The 26853-nt window shown below is 42.5% G+C and overlaps 1 protein-coding gene across 2 annotated transcripts in view; it reads left to right on the top strand.

The window, feature by feature from the left end:
* Positions 1-1175: 1175 nt before the first annotated feature.
* gpc6a (glypican 6a) overlaps positions 1176-26853 on the top strand; it is a 1200543-nt gene continuing 1174865 nt past the window's right edge. The window contains exon 1 of one of the 2 annotated variants that reach the window (XM_038818782.1): positions 1176-1785. In XM_038818782.1, the coding sequence (XP_038674710.1) occupies positions 1626-1785 (160 nt within the window). In that variant the 5' untranslated portion in view covers positions 1176-1625. The remainder of the gene's footprint in view (positions 1786-26853) is intronic. The other variant, XM_038818783.1, reaches the window with a different exon arrangement.

Genomic DNA, 26853 nt, shown 5'->3' with positions numbered 1-26853 from the left:
TCTGCGCCAGCTCTTGGAAAGAGAGCTCCAGAGTCACAGGTTCGATTCCCGGCTTGGGTCACTGTCTGTGCAGAGTCTGCATGTTCTCCATGCGTCTGTGTGGGTTTCCTCCGGGTGCTCCAGATTCTTCCCACAAGTCCCGAAAGGCGGGCAATTTGGACATTCTGAATTCTCCCTCTGTGTACCTGGACAGGCGCCGGAATGTGGCGACTTGAGGCTTTTTACAATAACTTCATTGCAGTGTTAATGTAAGCCTACTTGTGACAATAAAGATTATCATTATTATTACTTGCCCCCCCCCCCCCCCCCCCCCCCTCTTCCTCTATTCCTCCCGTTTCCCATTTCCTCTCCAACATCGCTCCTGTTCATCCCCTTCTCTCCATCATGCCAAGCATTCCTTGTGTCAACTTTATTCCGCTGGCCAATCATTTCTGGGTCAAAAGGTTGTGCTTCGTACTGGAAGCTTGAGTTCATAATCTGAGATAACGGGACAGATTGAAGGATGCAGCATTTTCTTCACAGCAGCCCTGTGTGAGTGACAGTTCAAGTGGATTCTGTAGCAAGCTCTGTGAAAGGACAGGCAACATTCCTCCCTCAACCAACACCATTTTTAAAAAAGGCGCCAGATTAACCGGTCATTCGTCTCGTTGCTTTTCTGTGTTGTTTGCGGGCTCCTGTTGCTGCAGTCTGACTGCTGCCTTTGCCCACACACAGCAGTCCCTGCGCTTTCATTCACTGTGCGTGGAATGAGATGTGGTCAGGCACTGAACCCAAGCCGGTTTATTTTAACAGGGGGTGACATTTTAAAATAAACATTATAATTATGCCCCACAGCGGGGGATGGGGTGAAAGTAGGTAGAGGAGGGGGAGGGTTGAGCAGGTCTGCATTCACAGGCTGCTGCTGTGCAGTCATGCATCTAGGCAGCTTCAGAGCTCAGCAGGTCTTCCAGCAGTTCCATGATGAGAGTGGCTTTACTCACCAGCCACCAGCAAAAGAAATCAGCAACAACAACAAAAAAATGAAGTTTAGAAGTCTCTTTTAAAATCGGTTGAATTTGTTTGCAGTGAAATATTGTTGCCTGACAGGAATACATTGTGTAGACAAGTTGGACAAGCGCCTTCTCTCCTCCCAGTTGCACACTAGAACTCCAGTCCGGGTTTTGCCTTGTGTCCTGTTTCTCAGGATCTGAGAGCATCCAGTGGCGGAGGGGTTTTTTTTCCTCAATATATTCCAGGATCTCTCTCACTCCGAGCTTTCAGTCTCAGCCTGTCCGAGTGAACTTCACTGATCAGGCACACATCAAGGATCCCCATCCACACATTTAGGATCCATGAGGGCGGGCTCATTCAGAGTGGATCGGTAGAGGAGAAAGCGACGACTTCTTCTTGCCCCTTTTTTGTTGTTGTTGTTGAAGAAACTGGTCACCCCTGGACTGTACATCTGTACGTATGACTGCACGTACATCTTAACCTGCAGCCGGGGGTAGTGAGTGGGCAAGCAACGGGCGCTAGCTACCTGGAGAATTGGCCCCCCCGCTCCCCAGCTCGGTGCTTGACAGGACTTTTCAGGGGAGTTCGTCAGGGTTTGGGGCAAGGGGGAAAAAAAAGTGGATTTTCAGCCCACCATGTCCTGGATTTCTGCCCTCCTGCCGGTGCTTTGCACTTTAACTGTGTTTTGTGACTCGGTGCTGGCTGATGTGAAAGCTCGGACCTGTTCTGAGGTGAGGCAAGCGTACAGTGCGAAAGGATTCAGCCTCAGCAACATCCCCTACCAGGAGATCTCGGGTAAGGGACGCTCCAGACCTTTGACAGCCGCTCTTGCTAACTTACTGCACACTAGGGAATGGTCCAGAAACTTGGTGCTCACCCTTGCAAGTTGGGAGTCTTTTTTTTTAATTGAAAATAAAAACTTCATTCAGGTTAGCTGTGGTTAATTAATATCGAAATAAAAACACAGCAGCTCTTGGCTTTTGTTCTGAAGTTTTACATTTGAATTACAAGGTAGAATTTTTTGGCCACAGGCTGCAGGTTTTCCACATCACCAACATGGTTAAAGAATGACTTTGCCCGCTCAACAACTTCCATTCACTTTACTGTACTAGGATAATGAGTTATTAGATGTCAAACATGAGACCGATCATGTGGTACAAAGAATCTTCTTGCCAGCATTGAAGGCAGTAACCAAGAGCTTCAGAAGCATTTGCAGGTCCATGTTTATTTGGGACTAACAGCACTGAAATTAGCCTAATGTATATATTGAATTGTATCTTATATTTTGGGAAGGTTGGTAAGGAGATCTCTAATGTGCATGTGGAGCTTGGGGGGATATGTGCCTACAGGATCCAAACATTAAGTGTCTACATGTCTAACCAGTGGTTATCAATTTTCTGAGAGTTTTGTGCTATATTACTTTTCACTTGTTTCTTTCATTATAAATTTCTCGCCTTTCAGCCGATTGTGCCGGCAGCAAAGTTGAGTTAGTGGGGTTACTACCATATAACGTTGGAGATATCACATTGGCTGTGTATGTTGAGCTGAGTGGCTATACACAGAAATACTATAGTGGGATTTGAATACACAAATGCACAAATGGTTCTGGGTGGGTTACATCTTAGACTTGTTTGTGATCGGTTCTAACTTACGACCAACATAGTTTGCGCACAAGTCAGAAGAGAGGAAATTATCTTTGTCCATATTAAACTAAGCTTCCTCCTGTATTTTAAAGCTGATTACAGTTCACCGGTCTTTTAATAACACTATGACATAATAATTGAGATTGGTTTAAATCAGAATGGATGTTGATACTGGTAATCCTGGAATGGGAAGTGAGATGGTTTATATTTTCAAATGAGACATGCTTTGGAAGTCAAATAATGCAAATCAAAACCTGAGAGTTTTACTTTTTAATCAATAAGTGTTACTGTTGTAAACATATAGTACAGCTGTTTGTGTTTTCAACCAAAGCCATTTAACTAAAATTGCTTAATATCACACATTGAAGTCCCCCATTGTCAGCCCACCACTGCCTTGTGGATAAAAATTGTATCCTGTTTTACTTCCTAATTTTATCCTGTTGTTTTGATTATATTTACACCAATATGTGTAGTGTTGCTATGAGAATCCAATGAACAGATACCTCTATTGGGTTTTTGTAGAAGGAAATCTTTGGTTGCCGTGATGGTAATGCTTCCAGATTTTCTGAGGGCAGAACATTCTTGATATTTCTAACTGTGCTTCCATTGAGTTCCATTCACCACCTATTCAGACTACTGAAATTTTGGCACTGATACTGTTTATACATCATGTTGATAGCCTTCCAAATATGAGCTCAGAAAACAAATTATATCCAACTGTCGTGATGAGGAGTAATTCTTATTTATAGCTGCACTGATCAATTTTTGGACGGTATTTCAGATAAAGTAACCACCGTTCAATGTATGCACAGAGACACTTAGACGCAAGACAGGCGTTTTGAATTTATTTAAACATTAAAATAATGGAAATATGGAAAATGAATTATGGGGATAATGCCAGCTGTTCTTAATTTCACTGTAGGCTCACTATCAGCTGTGCATTCTCAGTAATCCTAGGGTAGCCAAATCAACCACCTTCCCTGGAGAACTGTTTGATATAAAAGTACCCATATTGTTTAACACTAATAGATTCCCTTTCTTGTCCATTACAGGTAGCATTTATGGTTGTTCACAAATCTGTTTTTAACATACATGCTGGAGAATACACTTTTTCATTCTATACAATAAAGTTTGAAAATAAAATATTGAGGAGGAGGAGTATTGCTGAAGTGTCCATAACCATCGTGGTTCCCTGTGCTAATCCAGGCTGCCTAATTATGTCTGTGACGTGGTGGTGGTGGCCTGGTGGTAAACTGGAACTGTGCATTTATCATGAGCTTCAATTATGAGCATTTAATTAATGGATCTACTGGGTGCAGTTTCTTTTTGATATAACAGTGTGTTTTACTTCTTCACATGAAGGCAGTATTTCTGTACTTAAAGTCTACCAATACTTTGAAAGAAAGAGTGTGAAAATTGTTTGAGAATTCTGTAGCGTACTGAATGTTTGAAAGCTGATGGATCTCCTCTGGTGTTGTTTATGGATTTGTATGGATGAGAGGACTGTTTTTATAATTCATTAAACAAACAAAAAAAGGAACAACCCATGGAACGGCACAACACTAGGGGCCTGGGTTTGATTCTGGCCTTGGGTGACTGTGTGAAGTTGACATGTTCTTCCAGGGTTACGGGGATAGTTGGGGGGGGGTTGGAGTACACCTACATAATGTGCTCTTTCAGAGCAATGGTGCAGAGTCGATGGGCTGAACAGTCTCCTGTACTGCAGGGATTCTATGCAATGCAATCACAAACTGAGCCAATGATAAAATGGAGGATAAGATGGTTTCTGAAGTATTAATTACTGAGGACATTTAACATTTTATCCTTATTCACTAACATAACTTGTTAATTTCATGGAATATATGTAATGTAGCCTTTATTTCAGTGGTAAATAGGTTTAACTTACTGCACTGTAGAGTGACTAATTAACAGCAGTGAATTTTCACACCAGGTTGGACATCATTGAATTGGGAAATGGTTAATTACTTACTGACCAAGTTGATACTAACTTATATTGTCCTAATGGATTTGCTGTTGGTAAACATGAGTGTTTCATTAATTTGCCTGTTTGAGGGAATAGGTGAAAAGTAGGCTGGAGCCTGTGAGGCAAAGGAATTAAACAGCAGACATGTCAGAACCTCGCAGTGGTGTCGAAGTGACCAGAGCCACATAAATATATGCAAAGTTTGAAGGTGAGTGGTTCATAGTGCTCACTTTTTAAAACATATTTCCCTGGCTGGTTATGATACCAAAGGTAAAATTGCAGGGACGCTATCATGATTGATGCCTCTGTGTCAATTATCTTTGTGTATTGTAATTGGCAAGACAAGATGTTGCAATAATCACTCGCAAAAATATTAATATAATGCCTGGACCTAGGCATCTCACAGCATGCCCCAGTAGTTAGACCTGCACCCTTCAGCTTGACATGTTTTTGTACTAAAACATGCTGAAAGTGCATGTTGTGGCAAGGCCAATAGGGCTTCTGAGACTTGGGTAAACAGTGGGAGCAATAGACCAACTCAACAAACGAGATTTAAAGATTATGAAAGAAACTGGAATGATGGAAAAAGAGGGTGAATTACAGTCAAATCAGGTACAGAAAGCAAAATAAAGAGAAAGAAAGATTGAATTAACAGAGAGAAAAAAAAGAGATCGATTACTACATGCAGGAATGAGACTCTATGGTTTGAATTATTTCATTTCTGGGCCGGAATGATTGATTGGCAGTCATTAACAATTATCCAAAGAAGAGTACTTGAAGAATTAAATATGAGCCTCATCTTTCTGTGGCAAGTTGAATGGCCTGCAAATGTAAAAATACAGCAAGTTCTTCAGCATAATGGAGATGCTAATAGTGAGATGCCGTTTGTGCAAGTAAAATGGAAAAGTAGCTTAAATCGACCAGCAAGTTTTCGAGATTCTCAACCAACAATGTATTTCATCATTACTGATCATTTGCTCCGCTTTGGAGAAATGCCTGCGGAAACGCTCCACCATCAGTTACATAGCCCCCCCCCCCCATGATAAATTGCCCTTAGTGTCCAAAATTGCCCTTAGTGTTGGGTGGGGTTACTGGGTTACGGGGATAGGGTGGAGGTGTTAACCCTGGGTAGGGTGCTCTTTCCAGGAGCCGGTGCAGACTCGATGGGCCGAATGGCCTCCCTCTGCACTGTAAATTCTATGTAAGTCAGTGATGTGGTTTATTTATAACAGCCTGCTCTAAGATTGGTCCATTGTGTTTTATGTTTGCCCTATGTTTTTTTCATGTATGGAATGATCTGTCTGGACTGTATGCAGAACAATACATTTCACTGTACCACGGTGCACGCGACAATAAACAAATCTAATCCAATCCAAAAACAATGAGTAAAAACAACTACTGAAACAAAAGGATATTTTCCTTTCTCCAGCGGTAAAATGCAGTATTTTTCAGAAAAAGAACTGAATACAATCAAATTATTGGCAGTTGAGTACAGCTGAAACGTTTAGATAAAATATAATATCAACCACATAGGAATTAATTGAGAGAAGACATTCAGTGTATTATCAGTTAAGTTGCGATATCCATTTTTGCCAAGGTTAAATATTTTTTGCGTTGCTTTATGCCTTTAATGGAAAAGAATTTGAAGAGATTTTTATTTGCGTATTTTGATATTAAATACAGAATTTACGCGTTCCTGAGAAATTACCTCTAGTCATTGTATTTATAAGAAGATGGTTTCCAATCTGAATTTCATATGCTCTGCATAATGGCAGTGGAAATAAAGCAACATAATTTAGACCAATGAAGTTATGAAAAAATTGAACAGGTTGCAGGATCTGTTCATGAATCTCCAGTCCTGTGTGAGGGTTCATTATGTACTGTTAATGTGCAGGTTCAGTCGGCAGGTTTGGCGCAAAAATATTGTGCGATACTCATGGGAGAAGGCAGGTATCTTGTTTGGGAAGGAATTGTTGTTTTTCGTTGTTTCACAACATCCTTTGATCATAGAGCTGATTATTGTAAATCACATACATGAGACATTGAAATAAAAACAGAAAATGTTGTAAAACCTCAGCAGGTCTGTCAGCATCTGTGAAGCGAGAGACAGCGTTAACATTTTGCGCCTGTAAGACTCTTCTTTAGCTCTGAAGAATCATACGGACACAAAATGTTAACTCTGTTTGTATCTTCACAGATGCTGACAGACCTGCTAAGTTTTTCCAGCATTTTCTGTTTTATTTTAGATTTCAAGCATCCGGAGTAGTTTGCTTTTAGTATATGAGACAGTGGGTTCACTAAAAATAACGTTTATGCTCATCAAACATATTTTAACATGTAGAACATAGAATGTTGAGTAAAGTGACCATGAAAGTAACGCAAGGTGAAGAAGTTTACTTTAGCATGCACGACTATTGATCGCTCATTGAGGATAATTGAATTTTGCTGAAAAAAATACATTTTGTCGATGATTTTCATCTTGCACTCATCAAAATAACCACAAGAATGCCGAATTTCAAAAGATGACAACAATTTATACCATGGGATTGTTTGAAATTTGGTATTCTTGTGCTTGTTCTGATGAGTGCAATCTGAAAATCTTTGACAACATGTCCCACTAATCAGCAATATTCTAATTCTCACTACCAAGCGACTGTTTGTACAATTGAATTTCAAAAATCAGATCACGTTGTTAGTTTGGCTTATGTTTGGGTTAGGATTGTTTTTGCCTCCAGACACAAATAGTTAATTAGCAGATCTTTGTATCCCTGTTTAGTTATTCATTCAACAGTTCAAGACAAACATAAATATTAGCAAATGCTTAACAAAAAAATACTTTGCACAGAAGTGAGCCTGGTGTCTCGAGGTGACATCTTCTAGTGGAGAATTTAGGATTTATTTTATGCATGCAAAATAATTTTTTATATTTCAGTGTGGTTAGACCAAGAATTCTGCATTTGGCAGATTTGGGAATACTGTTTATATTCAGATTTTAATTTGTATTGGCAGTTTGCTTATCTGGAGTTCAATGTACCTGATTTTCCAACAGCTCTTTTCCTAGCTATGCACAAATTCAAATTCCATCTGCTTTTCCTGCTGAATTCTCTAGTAGGACTATGGCAAATATTGAAATAAAACAACTTGCAAATGAAGAACCAATAGCTTTTCACAAGGCAATCAGAGAGGGATACTGTACAATTCTCCAGTTTAAATGCAGCCTCATAAGATGTTTTCCAATCTGAATTTGATATGCTCTGCATAATGGCAGTGGAAATAAAGCTACATAATTTAGACCAATGAAAAAAATGTACAGGTTGCAGTGTCTGTTCATGATTCTCCAGTCCTGTGTGAGGGTTCATTATGTACTGTGCAACGGTGCTGATTAGGGGAGCCGTTGGCTATTTTGCTGCTAAGCCAGAAGGAGGCTCTGCTGTGTAGCTGGCAGCAGTGTTAAAACTGTATAATACCCTGGAGATATTTACAGTCAGAAGAACAGACCTACAGTTTTGTTGAGTAAGATTCTGTCCACACAAACAGAGCAGTCCCGAATTTGATGTTAATTTTGTTGTTCTATAGTAGGAGCTATCGTACACTATACATGTGTAAAGACCATTCTCACATTTTTCAGTATATGATGATGGCCAAAACACACAACAGAGTAATCCGTTCTGACCAGATTCAGAAATGTCATTGGGGAAATACTTTGTGGAAATATCTAACTGATATTTTTGTCCCCGATGAGGAGGAATCTTTTCAGCCAGAGGGTAGTGAATCTGTGGAACTCTTTGCCGCAGAAGGCTGTGGAGGCCAAATCACTGAGTGTCTTGAAGACAGAGATTGATAGGTTCATGATTAATAAGGGGATCAGGGGTTATGGGGAGAAGACAGGAGAATGAGGATGTGAAAATATCAGCCATGATTGAATGGCGGAGCAGACTCGATGGGCAAAGTGGCTTAATTCTGCTCCTATGTCTTATGGTCTTATAACCCATGGAGCATTTCAAAGGGTTACAGAGATAGAGAGGCTAAAGGCTATGGAGAAGTTTGATGATAATTTAAAAAATGCAGCATTATTTAACTGGGAGCCAGTAAAGGTCAATAAACACAACGGGGGTGAATGGGACTTGGTGTGAGTTAGGACACTGGCGAAGGGTTTTGAATGACCTCTGGTTTATGCAGAGTAGAATGTGGCAGAGTCAGAATGAATTGGAATAGTAAAGTGCAGAAGTAATGGCATGGATAAGGCTTTTAACAGAGGCAGAATGGAGTCAGAGGATTTTACAGAGGTGCAAATTGGCACAAATGATTGGATTGAAAAATGGATTCCACAAGTGAATGGATATTCTGGAGGGAGAAGCGGAGAGAGGTGTTGGCCACCGAATTGCTGAGTTAGCACTGGGAGGGAGGAATGAGACAAAGAGATCAAGAGGCACAAACGGAAGTTCCGAAGAGGACGTCAAGCCTCGCATTTCAGCAAGGTTGTGGGAGGGCGAGAAGTACAGAAGGGCTGTGGAAGGAATTTCAGAGGGCAGAGTACCCCAGAGTGGAGAAGTGAGAGAAGGCATGACCACAGAAGGGAGGGGTTGAGGAGGGATAAAGAGAAAAAAAAAAGTGAAAAAGGAGTAGAAAATAAAGTGGAAACAGAAGTGATGGACTCCAATTTGAGTGGCAGCCAAAATAGACATGCATTACAAGTTTCATGATCTGGTTATGTAACAGCTATTCAGATGTATGTATCGTTGTCGTAAACATGGAATATAGAGGCAACAATGTAGGAGGGAGTTGGAGTGAAAGTCCAGTGGTGGAAAAATGTAGGGTGGAGTTGACATGGAATATAAATGAGCTATCCAAGTTGGGAGACATGTGCAGCAAGCAAGTGAAATCCAGAAGCTAATTGAAAGACAGAATATGGGAGAAATCACTGTTGAAGATATTTCTGTGCCAATGATGATCCAGGAAGTGTGCAGAGTTAGTCGTGGGATGGAAAAATAATGATGACTTTGGAACTGGTCAGTACAAATTCCAGAAGCTGTGGTTTGCATTTTGACCCAGGAGAGTGAATTGTAGGCCAGGAACAGGCTGCAGCTGAAGCTAAACAACCAGTAGAACCAGTTACAGGCCGAGCAGAGAGGAGGAATGGTGACGAAAAGCTGTAAATTGATCAAACTTCCTTTCAAATACATGCACCAGCTTAGCAGATCAGAGACACACTGCTGAGTCTGATGACATAGTCTAATGCAGAAGCACAGGAATCCAGGTATGTCTAGGAAAGTCCAGGCAACCAAATTTGATGATCCAGCGCTCTCGGAGAAAAGTGAAGAATGGGCAAGGTCAGGTGATGAGCAGTGATGGCTTAAACTTGTAGTTAGGACTAAGACAGTCTTAACTATTAGATCCAGATGACTTACTGAGGAGGTTGAAAGAAAGGGCAAAGGATGAGAGTGGATGGTCATGGACAGCTAGGGGTAGACAGCAAGGCAATCCCTATACCTGGCCGTCCAGAAGCCATCTTGAGTCATCCCCAAAAACATTAAATTCATTTAAAATGCAAACATTTATGTTGAACATTTTGAAGATTCCTATTTTTGGCAGCATTAACTTCAAAGAAGAAAGAAGGACAAAGGGGCTGGTTTAGCTCACAAGGCTAAATCGCTGGCTTATAAAGCAGACCAAGCAGGCCAGCAGCACGGTTTGATTCCCGTACCAGCCTCCCCGGACAGGTGCCGGAATGTGGCGACTAGGGGCTTTTCACAGTAACTTCATTGAAGCCTACTCGTGACAATAAGCGATTTTCATTTCATTTTCATTTTCATTTCAAAGTGGGACCGTTTCAGGTATAAAGTAGAAGCAGGACATGCCCATAGTTGCAATGGAGCTGGCCAGGTCGAGATACCAGGATGCACATTTTTGACAGGAGCCAGCTTTTTAAAAGGTACTTCCAAAAATCCGGCAGCCTCGGAATGAGGCTGGGAATCCACAAATTGGGACCTGACCATCATTTCTAAGGTGTTCCCCAAACATCTTGACATGGTGAAAATTCAAACCATTGTGTCCTGCATGCACGGCTTAGTCCCTTTAACATTTCCAAGTCCCCACTGTGAACATGATAAAGAAACAAAATTTATCAATTTATTGGTACTTTTTTCGCATTTTAGTAATTCAGTCTGCTATCCTTTACCCATAATTAAACCTTCTTTTAGTTTTGTAACTTAGCTTCTGACCATCACTATGGTGTTTGAGTTCCATTCTTTCCTGCTGTCCTTACTTAAGCGTGTGTACCCTGCTCAATCCACATAAAATCTGGTTCACGTGAAACGTTGAAACCTGATGAGCGTTTTATGTTGGCAGGGTGGAGGGAAATCGCTCCTGTTCAGTCCCACTTTCCCAATGAAGGCGTTCCCGCCATGGTACCTCCACATGAGCTATTTCAGTGACGTTCATTGAGCTACATATGGAAATGACCAAAATCTTGTTCAGAAAGGTAAGCTTCAAGAAACATCTTAAAAGAGGAAGGAGAGGGAGAGGGGTGTGGAGAGATTTAGGGAGAGACTTTCAGATCTTAAGGACTTGGCCACGGGAGGCATAGTCACCAAGGGTAAACGGATTAAAATTGGGAATGCACTAGAGGCCACTTTTGGAGCGTGGAGTGAACCCCACTTTAGCTCGATTGGCTGGACAGCTGGTTTGTGATGTAGAACGAGGCCAACGGCATGGGTTCAATTCCCGTACCGGCTGAGGTTATTCATAAAGGTCCAACGTTTGCAACCTTGCCCTGCACCTGAGGTGAGGTTTCCCCTCAAAGGGGAAAGCAACCTGCGGTCATCTGGAATTACTGAAAATTTACTTCAGTCATTTACCTGCTGAGCAAGAAATCTGGGCCTGTTTTGGGTGGGAGACTGCTTGTGATGTGCAAAACGCGGGATTGAATTTTCCTGCTCCAGCAAACATGTTTCCCATGGCAGGTGGTTATGTAAAGTATGGCAGGTGTCCAACTTCTCACCTACCCCCAAAGCTTACCCCCATAACATGGGGGAGTGCACTGAAATCAGCAGCTCGACCACCATTTTAAAATTAATAATCTAGAGTCAATGAGGCTTGTCGTCAACCCAATTGACCCTGATAATAATACACAGCCCATGCCATAAAATGTTTGTCTTGGGCAATGAGCCAGGAGATGGAAGTTCAATCTTTAAACTTACCTATTGAAAGGGTGGGAAGGAAGGGCCGGGACATGAGGGGGAGTAAGTGGCACCAAAACGAATCTCTGTGCCATCCTACTTCATTCCATCTCTACTCTCGTTTTCTCATTCCCACACTATGACACTACTTGGGTACGTAGCCATAATTTCTTTACCAGAATATGTTCTACCGATATCAGAGACCAGAGCCAGGAGCTTAAGTGAGGATTGCACTTATGGGTAAAGACTGGAAATAGATTGAAGTGGAGTAAAGAAAAGGGACACCGGAGAAACCTCAGAGGATTACTGAAAATTTAATGGGATGAAAAGAGTGCAAACAGAAGTTATTTACACATGCACTGCACTAGAAATAGCATGGCAAAGATAGAAAAAAAAACATAATATTGAAAGGGACGAGCACTTTACAGCAGCAAGTAATGCTTCAGTGATTTCTTTTATTACAATCCTTGTAGTGTAATATAATTCAAGTAAGCTGACTGTGAGACAATGTTACATTGGGTTAGTTTTGATATAATTAAACAAACTGACAAAACTTGTAAGTGGAAAGTGCATGACTGGTGATAAAATAATTTTGCCGACTTAGTTTATTGCTTCAGCACATTATAAAAAGACTTAGCAAAAATCTGTTTAAACCAACTGATCTAGGGAACTGGTTTTTCCGTGATGCGAATTGGAATTTACAGCAAGGTTGACATCAAAGAAGCTCCTAGATAAAGCTGTTAATGTGACAATCTTTAAACAGAGCCAAATGAATATCTTTATAGGAATAGGATTAAACGTTATTAGAATAAATACAGATAGAGTTCAGAAACAAGGGATTGTCAACTGCTGTGAAGGGGGAACAGTCATTCGAAAGACGGAAAGGGATGAAGAATAAATAACAGACGTATGGTCAGGAAATGGGCATGGACGTAATGAATGTAAATCTCAATTAAAAAGTGATTATTCGACCTCTATCCAGCTTTTTTGTCCGTGCCAAATGTTAATCAGAGAGTTTATGCATTTTTTGTATCAATGTGAAACATAATCCTTCCAAAAATGTACCTGGATCGGTGATATTTGCGGATCTCTTGGCCTGCTGTCATCTTTGCACGAGCAGCAAACGTAAAGCAGCTTCACCGATTTGAAATTGTATCAGCAAACCTGACTTCATAAACAATGGACACATGCAGGCTCAGAAAGCTCTCCAAGGCCTTGCTTTTTGTGAGTCTCTTGTGGTTGAAAGCTTTTTAACTGTTTTAACAACTGAGGTACAGATGTTGTAATGTTTAATACAGCTTGTTACGTATAGAACATAGAAAAATACAGCACAGAACAGGCCCTTCGGCCCACAATGTTGTGCCGAACTTTTATCCTAAGTTGTGCCATTTACTTGCCTTTTTGTTAATGACGAGAGGAAGATGTCAAAAAACGCCCCATTGAAAGAAAATTTAAATTGTATCGAGCTTCAATAGTGGAAATATGAAGAGGTTCTTGCTGTCTAATATTTTGGTACTAAACATATCCTGTTAGATATGGGGCCAGCTTTTTTGAATCTCTAAAGAAGTAGACGTAGGTAAACAATGGAAGACTGACAAGCATTTGTGGATTAATTGACTCTGGTCTAAGATTTAATACCCATCAAAAGTAAATAAAAATTCCAGGAAGAAATTCTGAAAAAATAATTTAACTTGCTGAAGCCATTAATCAGGATGAGGCTCATGGAGCATTACATATTTATTGTGTCACTTTGGAAGATCAGTGTGTAATCCCCAGTCAGACCTGATGAGTGAGCATAAGGATGGCAAATAATTGAGCAGCAGGAGAGCAATGAATCCTAAAGGATTTTGGAACAAGATTGGCGACGCAACAGTCAGGCATAGTGAAGGAGAAGAATCTCAGACGGCAGTGAATTTCCTACATTAGAATCAGTTATCCACAGGCAGGAAGGTCAGTTCATGAGGAGGCTTGGTCTTCCCAGGGAATTTGTACCATCCTGGAAATATTATGAGCACAAGGGGAGCAGCGGTTCAAAGATAAAGTGCACAACCATCTTGTCAGGGCAACGACAGTGGGTATAAATGCAGCTTTGCCAGCATTGTCCATATACTAAAAACCAAAATCTACAATTGCAGTTCACCAATTTACCAAATGAGCAGTGATGGTGGTGATTGCCATGTCACTCAATATTGTTCCGACACCCTGGGCCATTGCGTGGTCAATTGCAGCTCCATGCACCCCAGAGTCACAACACAAGTGAATTAACCAATAATTCTCATAAAAATACCCAAAGTCTTTGGCCCCTGGTTGCACAATAATTACAGTTACTTTAAACACACAATTTTTGTCGATTTATAACAAGGATTATAAGAAAATAATAATCTTTCTTAGTATCACAAGTAGGCTTACATTAACATTGCAATTAAGTTACTGTGAAAATCTCCTAATCGCCACATTCCGGCGCCTGTTCGGGTACACTGAGGGAGAATTCACAATGTCCAAATCACCTAGCAGCACATCTTTCGGGACTTGCGGGAGGAAACTGGAGCACCCGGAGGAAACTCATGCAGACACGGGGAGAACGTGCAGACTCCGCACAAAGAGTGACCCAAGCCAGGAATTAAACCCGAGTCACTAAAGCTGTGAAGCAACAATGCTAACCACTGTGCTTCCATGCCATCAATATGCAATAAATGCAACTGATTAACAACAAGCTAATACCTACTACCCACTTTAACCGGCCCATCCTCTACCCACACACTCACACACACACACACATACCAGGGGCTGGCTTAGCTTACTGGGCTAAATCGCTGGCTTTTAAAGCAGACCAAGCAGGCAAGCAGCACGGTTCGATTCCCGTACCAGCCTCCCCAGATAGGCACCGGAATGCGGTGACAGTAACTTCATTGAAGCCTACTCGTAACAATAAGTGATTTTCATTTTTCAATTTTTTATTTTCACACACACAAGACAGATGAACACAAACAAGTGGAAAGGGGTAAAAATAATAAGGATGAATGTGTAAAGATAAGGGTCTTTGCTACAGATGGTGGTTCTTACGCAGATCTTCTTTACAGCAAGCTTGTTGATTAAAGTCTCTGCAGCCGGTAATTGTCTTCTTCATAGAGTCATTCACTCAGGATCCCTGCAGTTTAGAAAATGCAGTACTCATGGGCAGCAGGCTTTCTGGAGGGACACTGGCTGGGTTTCTCCGAGCCATCGCCGGGTCGGAGAATAGCCGGGGTTGGGGGGGGGGGGGGGGGGGGGGGCGGTGCGAGAATCCAGCCATGCCGCAAATTCTCTGGCAAACGGCGGAGCCTCGACAGAGCTCCGGCAGGCCTAGGCATTCTGACTGCGGGGGCCGTCCTGGTGGGGGGACGGGGGATCCAACTCCGGGGGGGGGGGGGGCCTCCATAGGCCCGCGATCAGGGGCTACCAATCGGCAGGCGCGCTCATTCCGGGGGGGTGGCCTATGCTCCTCTGCGCCGGGCCCCTGTAGGGCTCCGCCATGTTGCGCGGGGGCCGGCGTGGAGATGACAACCACGCACATGCGCTGGTGTGAACACGTTCGTCGCATGCATACATATACATAGAAGATAGGAGCAGGAAGAGGCCGTTTGGCCCTTCGGGCCTGCTCCACCATTCATCACGATCATGGCTGCATGCTTTCCTTCAGCAAATGGTGCACAAGGACACCCAGGTCCCGCTGCACACTCCCCTCTTCCAATTTACAACCATTCAGGTAGGAATCTGCCTTCCTGTTTTTGCTTCCAAAATGAATAACCTCACACTTATCCAAATTATACCGCATCTGCTATTGGTTTGCCCACTCGCCCAACCTGTCCAGATCTTGCTGTAGGATCCCTGCATCCTCGTCACAATTCACCCTCCCACCTAATTTGGTATCATCTGCAAACTTTGAAATGTTACATTTTGTCCCTTCATCCAAATCATTAATATATATTGTGAATAGCTGGGGTCCCAGCACCGATCCCTGTGGTAACCCACTGGTTACTGCCTGCCAATTTGAAAAAGACCCATTAATCCCTACTCTTCGTTTACTCTCTGCCAACCAGTTTTCTATCCACCTCAATACAATCATGCAGCAAGTAGTTGTAAATTTGGAGCTATGTGCCCTCTGCTCAGCCAAACACATCCCGTTACGTCTTTACGGATCGCTAGTGAGGTGTTGAGTGTGATGCCCATTGGTGGCCCAGTCAAGGTCCTTAAGTGGCCATTTAATACCCAATTAATTAAGGACCTCATTCCCCTACCACTCTGATCCAACAGATGGCAGGAGAAGGCTGCGCCCAACGTGTAGCCTGGCAAGTTTAACTTCCTGGGCTGCTGTTCAGTAAAAGGGGAGGGGGTGCCTTCTCTCCGGCCCCCAGACACTACAACCACTGTATTGCCTCCCCGCTTGTCCCTGAAATATATGGAGTGCAGGGAGCTTACTGTTGGTGTCGTAGTCATAGAGTCATACAGCACAGAAAAGGCCCTTCGGCTCATTGAGTCTGTGTCGGTCGAATACAACCATCTAATTGTTTGAATCCCATTTCACAGCACTTGGTCCATAGCCTTGTATGCCTTGGGATCGCACGTGCACATCTAAATACTTCTTCAATGTTATGAGGGTCTCTGCCTCCACCACCCTTTCCGACAGCGGGTTCCAGACTCCCACTACTCTCTGGGTAAAGAAATGTTGTTAACTCTTTTATTTTTAACATATCTATAGCAATTCTTACTATCTGTTTTTATATTTGCAGCTAGTTTTCTCGCAAACACTCATTTTTTTCATCCTTATTAAACTTTTAGTCATTCTTTGTTTTTTTAATATTCTGTCCAATCTTGTGACTTGCCACCCATCTTTACCCCCACAGAAAATATACTTTTTTGTTTAAAAAAACAACACACGCAAACAGGTATAATAATATAGTCCATTTTCTTTTCGTTCTTCTTCCTCCAACTGAAACTGCTTCCATTCGTCACATTCGTGACAAAGCATCGGCTATCATGTTTTCTCGTCCTGCCACATGTACTATTTTTAAATGAAATGGCTGTGACAATAAACTCCAGCGAAACAGCCTTGCATTGTTCATAGATCATAGAATTTACAGTGCAGAAGGAGGCCATTCGGCCCATCGAGTCTGCACCGGCTCCTGGAAAGAGCACCCTACCCAAGGTTAACACCTCCACCCTATCACCATAACCCAGTAACCCCACCCAACACTAAGGGCAATTTTGGACACTAAGGGCAATTTATCATGGCCAATCCACCTAACCTGCACATCTTTGGACTGTGGGAGGAAACCAGAGCACCCGGAGGAAACCCACGCACACACGGGGAGGATGTGCAGACTCCGCACAGACAGTGACCCAAGCCGGAATCGAACCTGGGACCCTGGAGCTGTGAAGCGATTGTGCTATCCACAATGCTACCGTGCTGCCCTTAATTGCACTGTTATTCCGGAATCGCTCCAAAAACGTCAATGGATTATGATCAGTTTATATAACGGTGTCAGACGGATTGCTGGTCACATAAATGTGAAAATGTTGCAAAGCCGGCACCAAACTCAAAGGGTGAAATTCTCCGCCCCCCACGACGGGTGGGAGAATAGCGGGAGGGCCTTCCCGACATTTTTGCCGCCCTCCCGCTATTCTCCCCTCCCCCCGCCGAAGTCCCGACCCGAATCGCTGCCGCCGTTTTTTTACGGACGGCAGCGATTCTCAGCTGTTAGATGGGCCGAAGTCCCAGCCCTTTCCGCCGTTTTTACGAACGGCAAACACACCTGGTCTTGCCGTTCGTAAAAACGGCGTCACAAACTCGCTATTAATAACTATGGCACCGATTGGCACGGCCGTACCACGGCCGTGCCAAGGGTGCCACGGGCCCGCGATCGGTGGGCACCGATCGCGGGCAGCGGGCCCGATGCCCGCGCACTACTTGTCCTTCCGCCGCCCCGCAGTATCCATTCGCGGGGCGGCTGAGGGGCAACCCGGCCCACGCATGCGCGGGTTTCGCGCAAAAACGTGATGACGTCACCCGCGCATGCGCGGGTTGGAGTCTTCCAAACTGCGCATGCGCGGCTGACGTCATATGACGCGTCAGCCGGCGCTAACTCCGGCAAGCGGGCTTAACGATTTTCGTTAAGCCCGTCTTGCTGGAGCCTACGGCGTCGGGCTGCTAGCCCCGACCGGGGACCAGAATCGGTCCCCCGTCGGGAAGGGGCGCGCTGTCGTAAAACCCGCCCGGGTTTTGCGCCAGCTTTACGATTTCTCCCGTTTTGGGAGAATCTCGCCCAAAGTCTCCTTCTCAATCGTGGAATACTTTTTCTAGTGAGAATTCAATTTCTTTGAAAAATAACCAATAGGCCACTCTAGCCCTTTGTCGTCGTCTTGGAGAAGCATCGCACCTTCTTATCAATCACCTCTTGATCAGGCTGTACAATCTTTTGCACCTCCTTCGCTTCACTTGGGCTTTCCTTTACCACTTCAACAAACCCCACTGTCTAATCCTGTTTTACCACATCAGCCTTCCCAGTGCTTTTCTTCAACCACCAACACTGTGCCTTTACATGGCCTAGTTTATTACAGTTAAAACATTTGAAACTTTTCATTTCTTTTCTACCCTCCTGGATTTCTTTTTTTAATCTGAGGTACACTCTCCTTATTATCTCCCATCAGATCACCTTTGCCTCTGCCACTTGAATATTTCTCATGTCCCCAGTTTCTATCCCTCACAGGCTGAAACTGATGTTGGAATCCAAGCTTCAATTTATGAACTAATTCATAATCATCTGCCGTTTCTGCTGCTAATCTCGCAGTTTTAACTCTCTGCTCTTCCACATAAGTTCTCACAACATCAGGAATTTAATTTTTAAACTCCTTCAAAAGTATAATTTCTCTGAGAGCTTCATATGTTTGGTTTATTTTCGAAGCCCTTATCCGCCTATCAAAATTACTCTGAGTCTTTAAAACTCCATGTATGTTTGACTAAATTCCTTAAATTTCTAAACCTTTGTCTGTAGGCTTCAGGCACTAGTTCATATGCACCTAAGATCGATTTTTTCACTTCCTTGTACGTCCCAATTACCTCCTCCGGTAGTGATGTAAACACTTCACTAGCCCTACCTACCAGCTTTGTTTGAATCAGTAATACCCACATGTCCTGTGGCCATTTCATTTGTTTAGCTACCTTCTCAAATGAAATGAAAAAGGCTTCTACCACCTTCTCGGCAAACCTTGGCAATGCTTGAACATATTTAAATAGATCCGCAACAAGCCTTCGACTTTAATGCTCTTTCTCACTATCCACATCACTATCCTCCAACTGTATGTTTCCCTTTACGTCTGCCAATTTTAACTGGCTGTTTTGTTTCATAGCCATTTTCTGAAGTTCAAACTCACTCTCTTTTTCCCTTTCCACTCTCTCTTTCTTTTTGTTCTGCTAGGGCTATACTTTCTTTGTTTCTTTCTTCTCTCTCCTTTTCATTTTCCCCGATCTGTATCTCCCTTTCTCTTTCTTTTTCTCTCATTGCATATTCAAGCTGCTTTAATTATTTTTCATGTGACTGTATCTCAGGCAACTTTAAATGCTTAGCCACCACCATAATTACCTCACCTTTTTGCATTTTGTCAGGTAATTTTAACTACAATGTTTTTGCCAAATCTAACAGTCTGCTTTTAGTCTCTGTCCGTAAGGTACTGCGTGTGACCGTCTCCACCCCCAAAAATGTCAGAGCCTCTGAAAGAGCCATTGTCCACAACACACTCCCCACTTAAACCAGAATACCACACCTGAAAAGCAACCATAATATGCTCACTCCTCACTGTCTTTAAGTTCACAAAGCCAATCCAATAGAAATACTTTTATCCCCCTCGACCCCCAATTTGTTATGAGTCAGGGCTTAGAGCACCCCAAAGTGTATTATGGCGTTCACCTGACCCACAACTTTCAATAGATTGTGGTATGGGGAGCACACAGCCCACTCTACAGGTGTGGTACAGCAGACATGGAAAAGTATTTTTTTAAGCAAAACAATGTTTATTCAATGAACTCAAGTTAACCTTTTTAAAACATACAGTAAACATCTTAGCAACTCTTAATTCAAATACAACCCTAAAGAATACAACACTAAGTAATCCTTTAAGATTTCCTTTTAACATCCATAAGACTTAAAATACCTTTTACCAGAAGTACATCAGGTTAATGTCATTACTGTTATTAGTTTAAAATCACCAGGATTGATTTACAGTCTTTAGATTACAGAGAGACTCTAATAGACCTTCAGGCTGTGACTGCAGCTATCCAGCTCTGAAAACGAAACTAAAACACGCCCTGCAGCCAACAGCCCATAATGAAAGAAAAAAGCTGACAGACAACCCAGCTCCACCCACACTCTGACATCACTGATAAACACCCATTTCTTAAAGGTACTCTCACATGACAATGGTAAGCAAGTGTTTTGGATTCCGAGTTGTGGGGGGATGGGGGGGGGGGGGGGGGGGGGGGAATTGGTTAGCGGATAATGGAAAGGGAAACAAGATAATATGGATGATCTGGCAGAAGCATTCCACTCTCTAGTAGTGCGGGAAAGGCCCTTCATTGCAGTGTTAATATAAGCCCACTTGTGACAATGATAAAGATTATTATTATTCATAGAATCATTGAATTTACAGTGCTGAAGCAGGCCATTCAGCCCATCGAGTCTGCACCGGCCCTTGGAAAGAGAACCCTACTCAAGCTCACGCCTCCACCCTATCCCTGTAACCCAGTAACCCCACTTAACCTTTTTGGACACTAAGGGCAATTTAGCATGGCCGATCCACGTAACCCGCACATCTTTGGACTGTGGGAGGAAACTGGAGCACCGGAGGAAACCCACGCAGGCACGGAGAGAACGTGCAGACTCTGCACAGACAGTGACCCAAGCCGGGAATTGAACCTGGAACCCTGGAGCTGTGAAGCAACTGTGCTAACCTCTGTGCCAGCTTGCTGCCCCTTGCATTTCTTGCCTCTTTGGCTGTTGATTTTTCCATACCCTGAGAAACCTGGCCTGTGGCGCTTAAATCTAAAAGTCTGCTAAAAGGTGAGGCATACAGCTTGTTAGCACAATCGACTCACCTCTTGAGAGGAGGTCAATTGCCCATCTCCCCCCCCCAAAAAAAAAACCCCAACCTGCCTCTGTTATACCCAGAATCTTCGTGTCTGCTGGTAATCGAAAATTAATTGAGCTGAATGTTATGGGTCACCTGAGGGTAGGAAGAGAATATTCTATTGTATGCTTTTTACTTAAGTTTGATACTACCTTTAACTTTTTAAGTTAACCATGGATGGTGGGCCCACCCCTTGGAATTGTTCTTTCTCCTTGGAATGTATTCTTAAATATCCCTTTAAATGTCTGCCACTACATCTTCATTCATCTATTCCGTAATCTAAATTGCCAGTTCGTTTTATGGTGATGCAGTTCAATGAGGAAGGATAGGAAGGGGAATTGAGTGGAATATAAATATCAGGATGGATTGGCTGGGCAGAATAGCTTTGTTTCTGGGTTGTATATTTGATGTAATTCTATATATAAACAAAGCCTGCCTTCAATATGGTCAGGTTTCTGATTTTTGACACTTTTGCAATCAGCCTCCAGCCTGACCCTCTCCTGTCCATAATGCCTCCCATTATTTTCTGCAAATGAAAAACTGCTAACTTTATGAAGCAAATTAGTTTTTTTAAAGTTGTGTAATGTTAGTGATGTATGTTGCTCATGTTCTCCTGCAGTACCAGTTGTGCATTTCTTTGCCTTGATGGTAGGCATGTCCTGTTACCAAGTAATTGTAGGAGTTGTACAAATTAATTGCAACATAGCAGAACCTCAGTGAGGGAAAAGTATTTCCTACATCTGAACCTTTCTGATCCATCTGCAGCAGTGTTGGTGCTGCAATTGTGGTAGACGCAGTGCTTTCAGAGTTTGTGCAGGAACGTGTGAATTTACAGAGAGGTTGTTTTGACATTAGTCCCCCGTGCCTGCTCATGCTACTCATGCATATTCTATGCATAAGTCTGCTTATGCTACTGCTTTTTGTGAACAATCAACACTGAGGATCTATGAGATTACCAAATCCTTTACTCAAACAAGTTGAAGCTGGCTATGAATGGAGCTTTGGCTGCAAAGCCCCCATACCAGTGAGACCACAACAATAAGAGCCATGATCTTATTGAACAGCGGGGCGGGTTTGAAGGGCCAAATGGCCTATTCATGGTCCTCTGATCCTATGCCAGTTGTAGAATATCCCTAAGAAATGATGTCTGTGTATATGGCCTCTATAGTTGACGTTCCTGCTTCAAATGCCATAGATGCTGCTGGGTGTGCAGTAGCAAATGTCATGCAGAGACCTGGTATCACTGGCTGTGTGAAATGGTGATGGACTCTGCCACATTATTGTTGTGTTATGTTACTTTGTGTAACATAAACTGCTACTGGATGTAGGCTTTACGAAAGGATGCTCCAGACTATGAAATTAGTTTAACGTGTTTATTGAACTCTTAACACAGTTCTTAAATGAGTTCAATACTCTGCTAATCTAGCTCTAGTAACTCAGTCTAACTATACGAGCTTGCTCTAAGCCACGTGCTAGGGTGTGATGCTGCTGCTGATCAACCCTGTCTTACTCTCTAAGTGTCTGTCTGTGGAAGAGGCAGAGCCTGTGTGCCTTGTCCTTATATATGGGTTGTGTAGTGCCCCCTTGTGGTAATGCCACCTCTGGTGTCCTGATTACTCATTGGTTGTGTCCTGTTCTAATGACTCATTGGTTGTGTGTCTGCATGTCATGACATCTCTGGTGCTCCCTCTAGTGGTTACTTAGTTGTAGTGTATTTACATTAACCCCTTGTGGATATACAGTGATGCAGATCGCTACAATTACCAGGTCATTTTCCAATGCACTGTAAAAAGGTGGTAGGTGGCTCATCAACATGACCCTGCTTTTCTTTATTTCAAAGCAGTCTGGCAAAGATTTGTATTTCTACAAATCCAAGGTGCGACATTGCAACATGCTGGGTGTCCTGCATCCTTTATTAACTGCTACCACTACTTGGTGTTTTGTGCTGTGCTTCCATATGTTCATCAATATCAACATCTGCTACCACCTATGTAAGTGCACTAGTACCTCGTTCAAGTAGACGTGTGATAGTTACAGCTTGGTTTATTGTGCTTTTTCAGTACAGTTTGTAAGTCTCTGGATTCTACTTATTCTGCAGGAAGAGCAGATGGCACATCAAATACATCTGTGTACAGCATCGTCATTACATGCATTATTAGACACTTGTGCATAATCATTCCACATGTAATATATAATGCAAATCATGGAATATCTGTATAATAGGTCCAGTGCTTATATTTAATAGATATAATGTTTTCCAAACTCTACTTCCAGAAAATATCCATCATTGTTTGCACACATCAAGATCTACTAACTGTTGCATTCTATATCCTTTTGATATATGCAATTATGCTTTTAAACCTTAGAACAGTGGTGATTCAAACATGGTTATTTGACCCATCAACACTTGTTCCTGTCGCATGTTAACTCCACTTTCATGGCATGTAATATGCATAATTATGCTCTGTCACTTCCAGTACCTTCTATATTAACATTTCTGTTTGTCATTTTCTGCATACCTCTTTCGCTCCAAGTTTTTTTATGTACGTGTACCTTAATTTATAGTAATATGCATATTTCAACATTCTGCTTCTCTTCAGGTGGCTATAGGTAATATATTACTGTTTCACGTTTTAGCCAAACGCTTTTTTTGTTAATTTCAAATCAACCTATAAACATCAATATTTTACCATTCATTTTTCCTTCATGGTTGGAGCTCCGAAATACAATCCTTTTGATCAACAAACATACACCGTCTTCAGGCCTCCCAACAACCCGGGGATAGTGCCTCTGATTGACCTTTTGTAATGACGGCTGGCCTACCTCAATGAATGTCTGCTTCCATCTCTCCATGATGACGTTTGCTAGCATCGAGTGGGCGGCACGGTGCTCTCATATTGGTTAACAGTCGCTTATTGTAATCTTGTTGAATGCCTTCTAGAATCCAACATGAATAATACCCATATATAACGATCTTTTTCACCATGTTAGTTAATCCATTTAAAAAGAGGAATGAGTTTAATTTGGCATGACTTACCCATTACAAGTCCAAAAGCAAAATACTATAGATGCTGGGAATCTGAAATAAAAACAGATAATATTGGAAATACCCAGCAGAACAGGCAGCATGACTGCTGGACAATTGAGCTGTTATTTCTTGCCAATTGACTTTCCCTGAGAGGCCTGAATTTGTCCAAATGTTTTGTTACTTTGTTCTTTAAAACATGATCCAGTAACTTCCGCACAACTGACATTGCTTCCCAGCTCCAGGGTCCCAGGTTCAGTTCCCAGCTTGGGTCACTGTCTTTGCGGAATATGCATGTTCTCCCCATGTCTGCATGGGTTTCCTCCGGGTGTTCCAGTTTCCTGCCGCAGTCCAAAAATGTGCAGGTGGATTGGCCATGCTAAATTGCCCTTAGGGTCCAAAAAGGTTAGGTTGGGTTACGAGGATACGGTGGAGTTGAGGTCTTAAGTCGGGTTCTCTTTCCTGTGGCCGGTGCAGACTCGATGGGCCGAATGGCCCCCCTCTGCACTGTAAATTCTATGATTCCACCGCCAGAGATTCATCACTAAAATAGGTTTTGAAATGCAATTGCGTCATCTACATGTATATGTTGGGACATTTTAATGAAATTGATGGTGACAGCTATGAATTCTCAGGATCTCCCATGGAGTTGCTCACTGGTACAAACCAGAAGCAGAAATATCTCACTGTCTGTATATGTGTATGAAGTTATATTGTGAGAAAGAGTCAGATGGATACGGTTAAAAAGATTACTTTAATCGTGATGATTTGATCAAAGCCAAGTGAACACTGCTTGCTAAAATACAAGATGAACAGACTGTCACATTTGGAAAAAAGCCAATTTCTCAAGAAGCCATAAGTCACCAGATAAGCAATTAAAAACCCACATTTATCTGACCTGCATTGCAAAACTATAGCAGGTGCGCAAATTCGTAACATCATCATTTAGCCAAGCATTTTTCTCCCAATTCCAAACATAGCTTTGAACACCAATTATATATTTACCCTCCTTTTATACTTTCTTCACTCTTCGAGGTGTGCAATATAATCCTCTTAAATAGCAAAACCACAAATTATACTGTCTTTCGAAAGGTTTCTGCAAGATATCGAGCACAGCAGTCCCTTATCCAGAATGCTAAATAGGCAGAGACCCAACTGTTCGGGGATTAACTTTCTTCGAAATACAAAACTTTGCCTCTTTCCTGAATACATTTGCACCGTACTTTATGTAATCAAAGGCTTTGTTTTGCATAAGTTCAGCAATTATCTTCGGTACCGCACTTCAATGTCAGAATTTGTAGCATTTACTGTTCTTACATTTTTTTCCTCCTGCCTCAGTTTTCTTTCAGAGACACATCAATCCAAAATAAAAATACAGCTGTTCTCGTCAACTGGTATTTCAATATTAAACCTGGCAACATTTCACTTTTCACAATACCCTGGAGGAATGCAAGGCTGCGAGGGTGTGGGTGGGCACCATATATGGGCGGGGTGCCATAGGTGTGGGGAGGTCATAGAGTCAAAGAGCTTTACAGCAAAGAAGGAGACCCTTTGGCCCATCATGTCTACCCAGCCATAAAGCACCTATCTCTTATAATCTCCTATTCCATTCTAATTATCCAGCACTTGGTCCGTAGCCTTGCATGCCATGGCATTTCAAATGCTCATCTAAATATCTAAATACTTCTTACATGTTGTGAGGGTTCCTGCCTCCACCACCCTTTGAGGCAGTGAGTTCCAGAGTCCCATCACTCCCTGGGTGAAATTTTCCTCAAATCCCCTCTAAATCTCCTTCCCATTGGTTGGTGACCCCTCTACAAAGGAGAAATGTTTCTTCCTATCTACCCCGTCAATGCTGCTCAGAATTTTGTACACCTCAGTCAGTTTCCCCCTCAGCCTTCTCTGCTTGAAGTAAAACAATTAAAGCTCAACTATCCAACCTCTCTTCACAGCTGAAACACTCTAGCCCAGGCAACATCCTGGCAAATCTCTTCTGCACCATTCCTAGTGCAATTGGCGACCAGAACTGCACACAGTACTCCATCTGTGACCCAACAAACATTTTATACAGCCCAGTCATAATCTCCCTGCTCTTATATTCTATGCCTCAGCCAATAAAGGCAAAATATTTCATTTGCCTTCTCAACCATCTTATCTACCTGGCCTTTAGGGATCTTTGGACATGCACCCAAGGTCCCTCTGGCCCTCTATATTTCATAGCCTCCTACCATTCATTGTGTATTCCCTTGCCTTATTAGCCCTCATAAAATGCATCACCTCATACTTATAGGCCACATGTGGGCGATGTGCCACATGAGGAGGATGCCACATGAGGGCAGAGTGCCGCGTGCAAGACTCAAGGTGCAGGAGAAGTGAGAGGTGCAAGGGTCAAAAGAAGATCAAGGTATAAGAATGAATTAACGTAAAAGAGAGATGCAAAGTGCAGGAGAGGATCAAAGCTCAACTCAGAGGCTTTTGAGGAGGGTAGACCTGAACAAAAGAATTAAAACTTATGAATTATTTAGCTCCATGCCATTTTTTCTGTTACTGTTCTTATAACCTGCAGTTAAAAAATGTACTCTATGCAGTTTTCCTGCGAAATCGTGCGGGAGTTGGAGGGGGTGTGGTTAACAAAATGTCTTCAGGCCAACTGGGGTCAAAGACTGCAGATGAATTGGATCAAGGTGCTGAAACATAAATTCTTACATTTTGCTCTATTTTTCTGTAATAATTGATTTGATATTATCAATGCCACATTAAAATTTTCCATCAGTGTACTCTTCCTATCGACATGTTCAAATTCCAGACATTCACATATAGGCTGGAATTCTCCAGCGGTTAGAACTCCTTGTTCCCGCCAGCAGTGCACCCCCA

Source organism: Scyliorhinus canicula, chromosome 14, assembly GCF_902713615.1.
Source record: "Scyliorhinus canicula chromosome 14, sScyCan1.1, whole genome shotgun sequence".
In the NCBI taxonomy this organism is placed as follows: domain Eukaryota; kingdom Metazoa; phylum Chordata; class Chondrichthyes; order Carcharhiniformes; family Scyliorhinidae; genus Scyliorhinus; species Scyliorhinus canicula.
The sequence above is the reverse complement of the archived record's forward strand: the minus strand, read 5'-3'. Positions and strand labels throughout refer to the sequence as shown.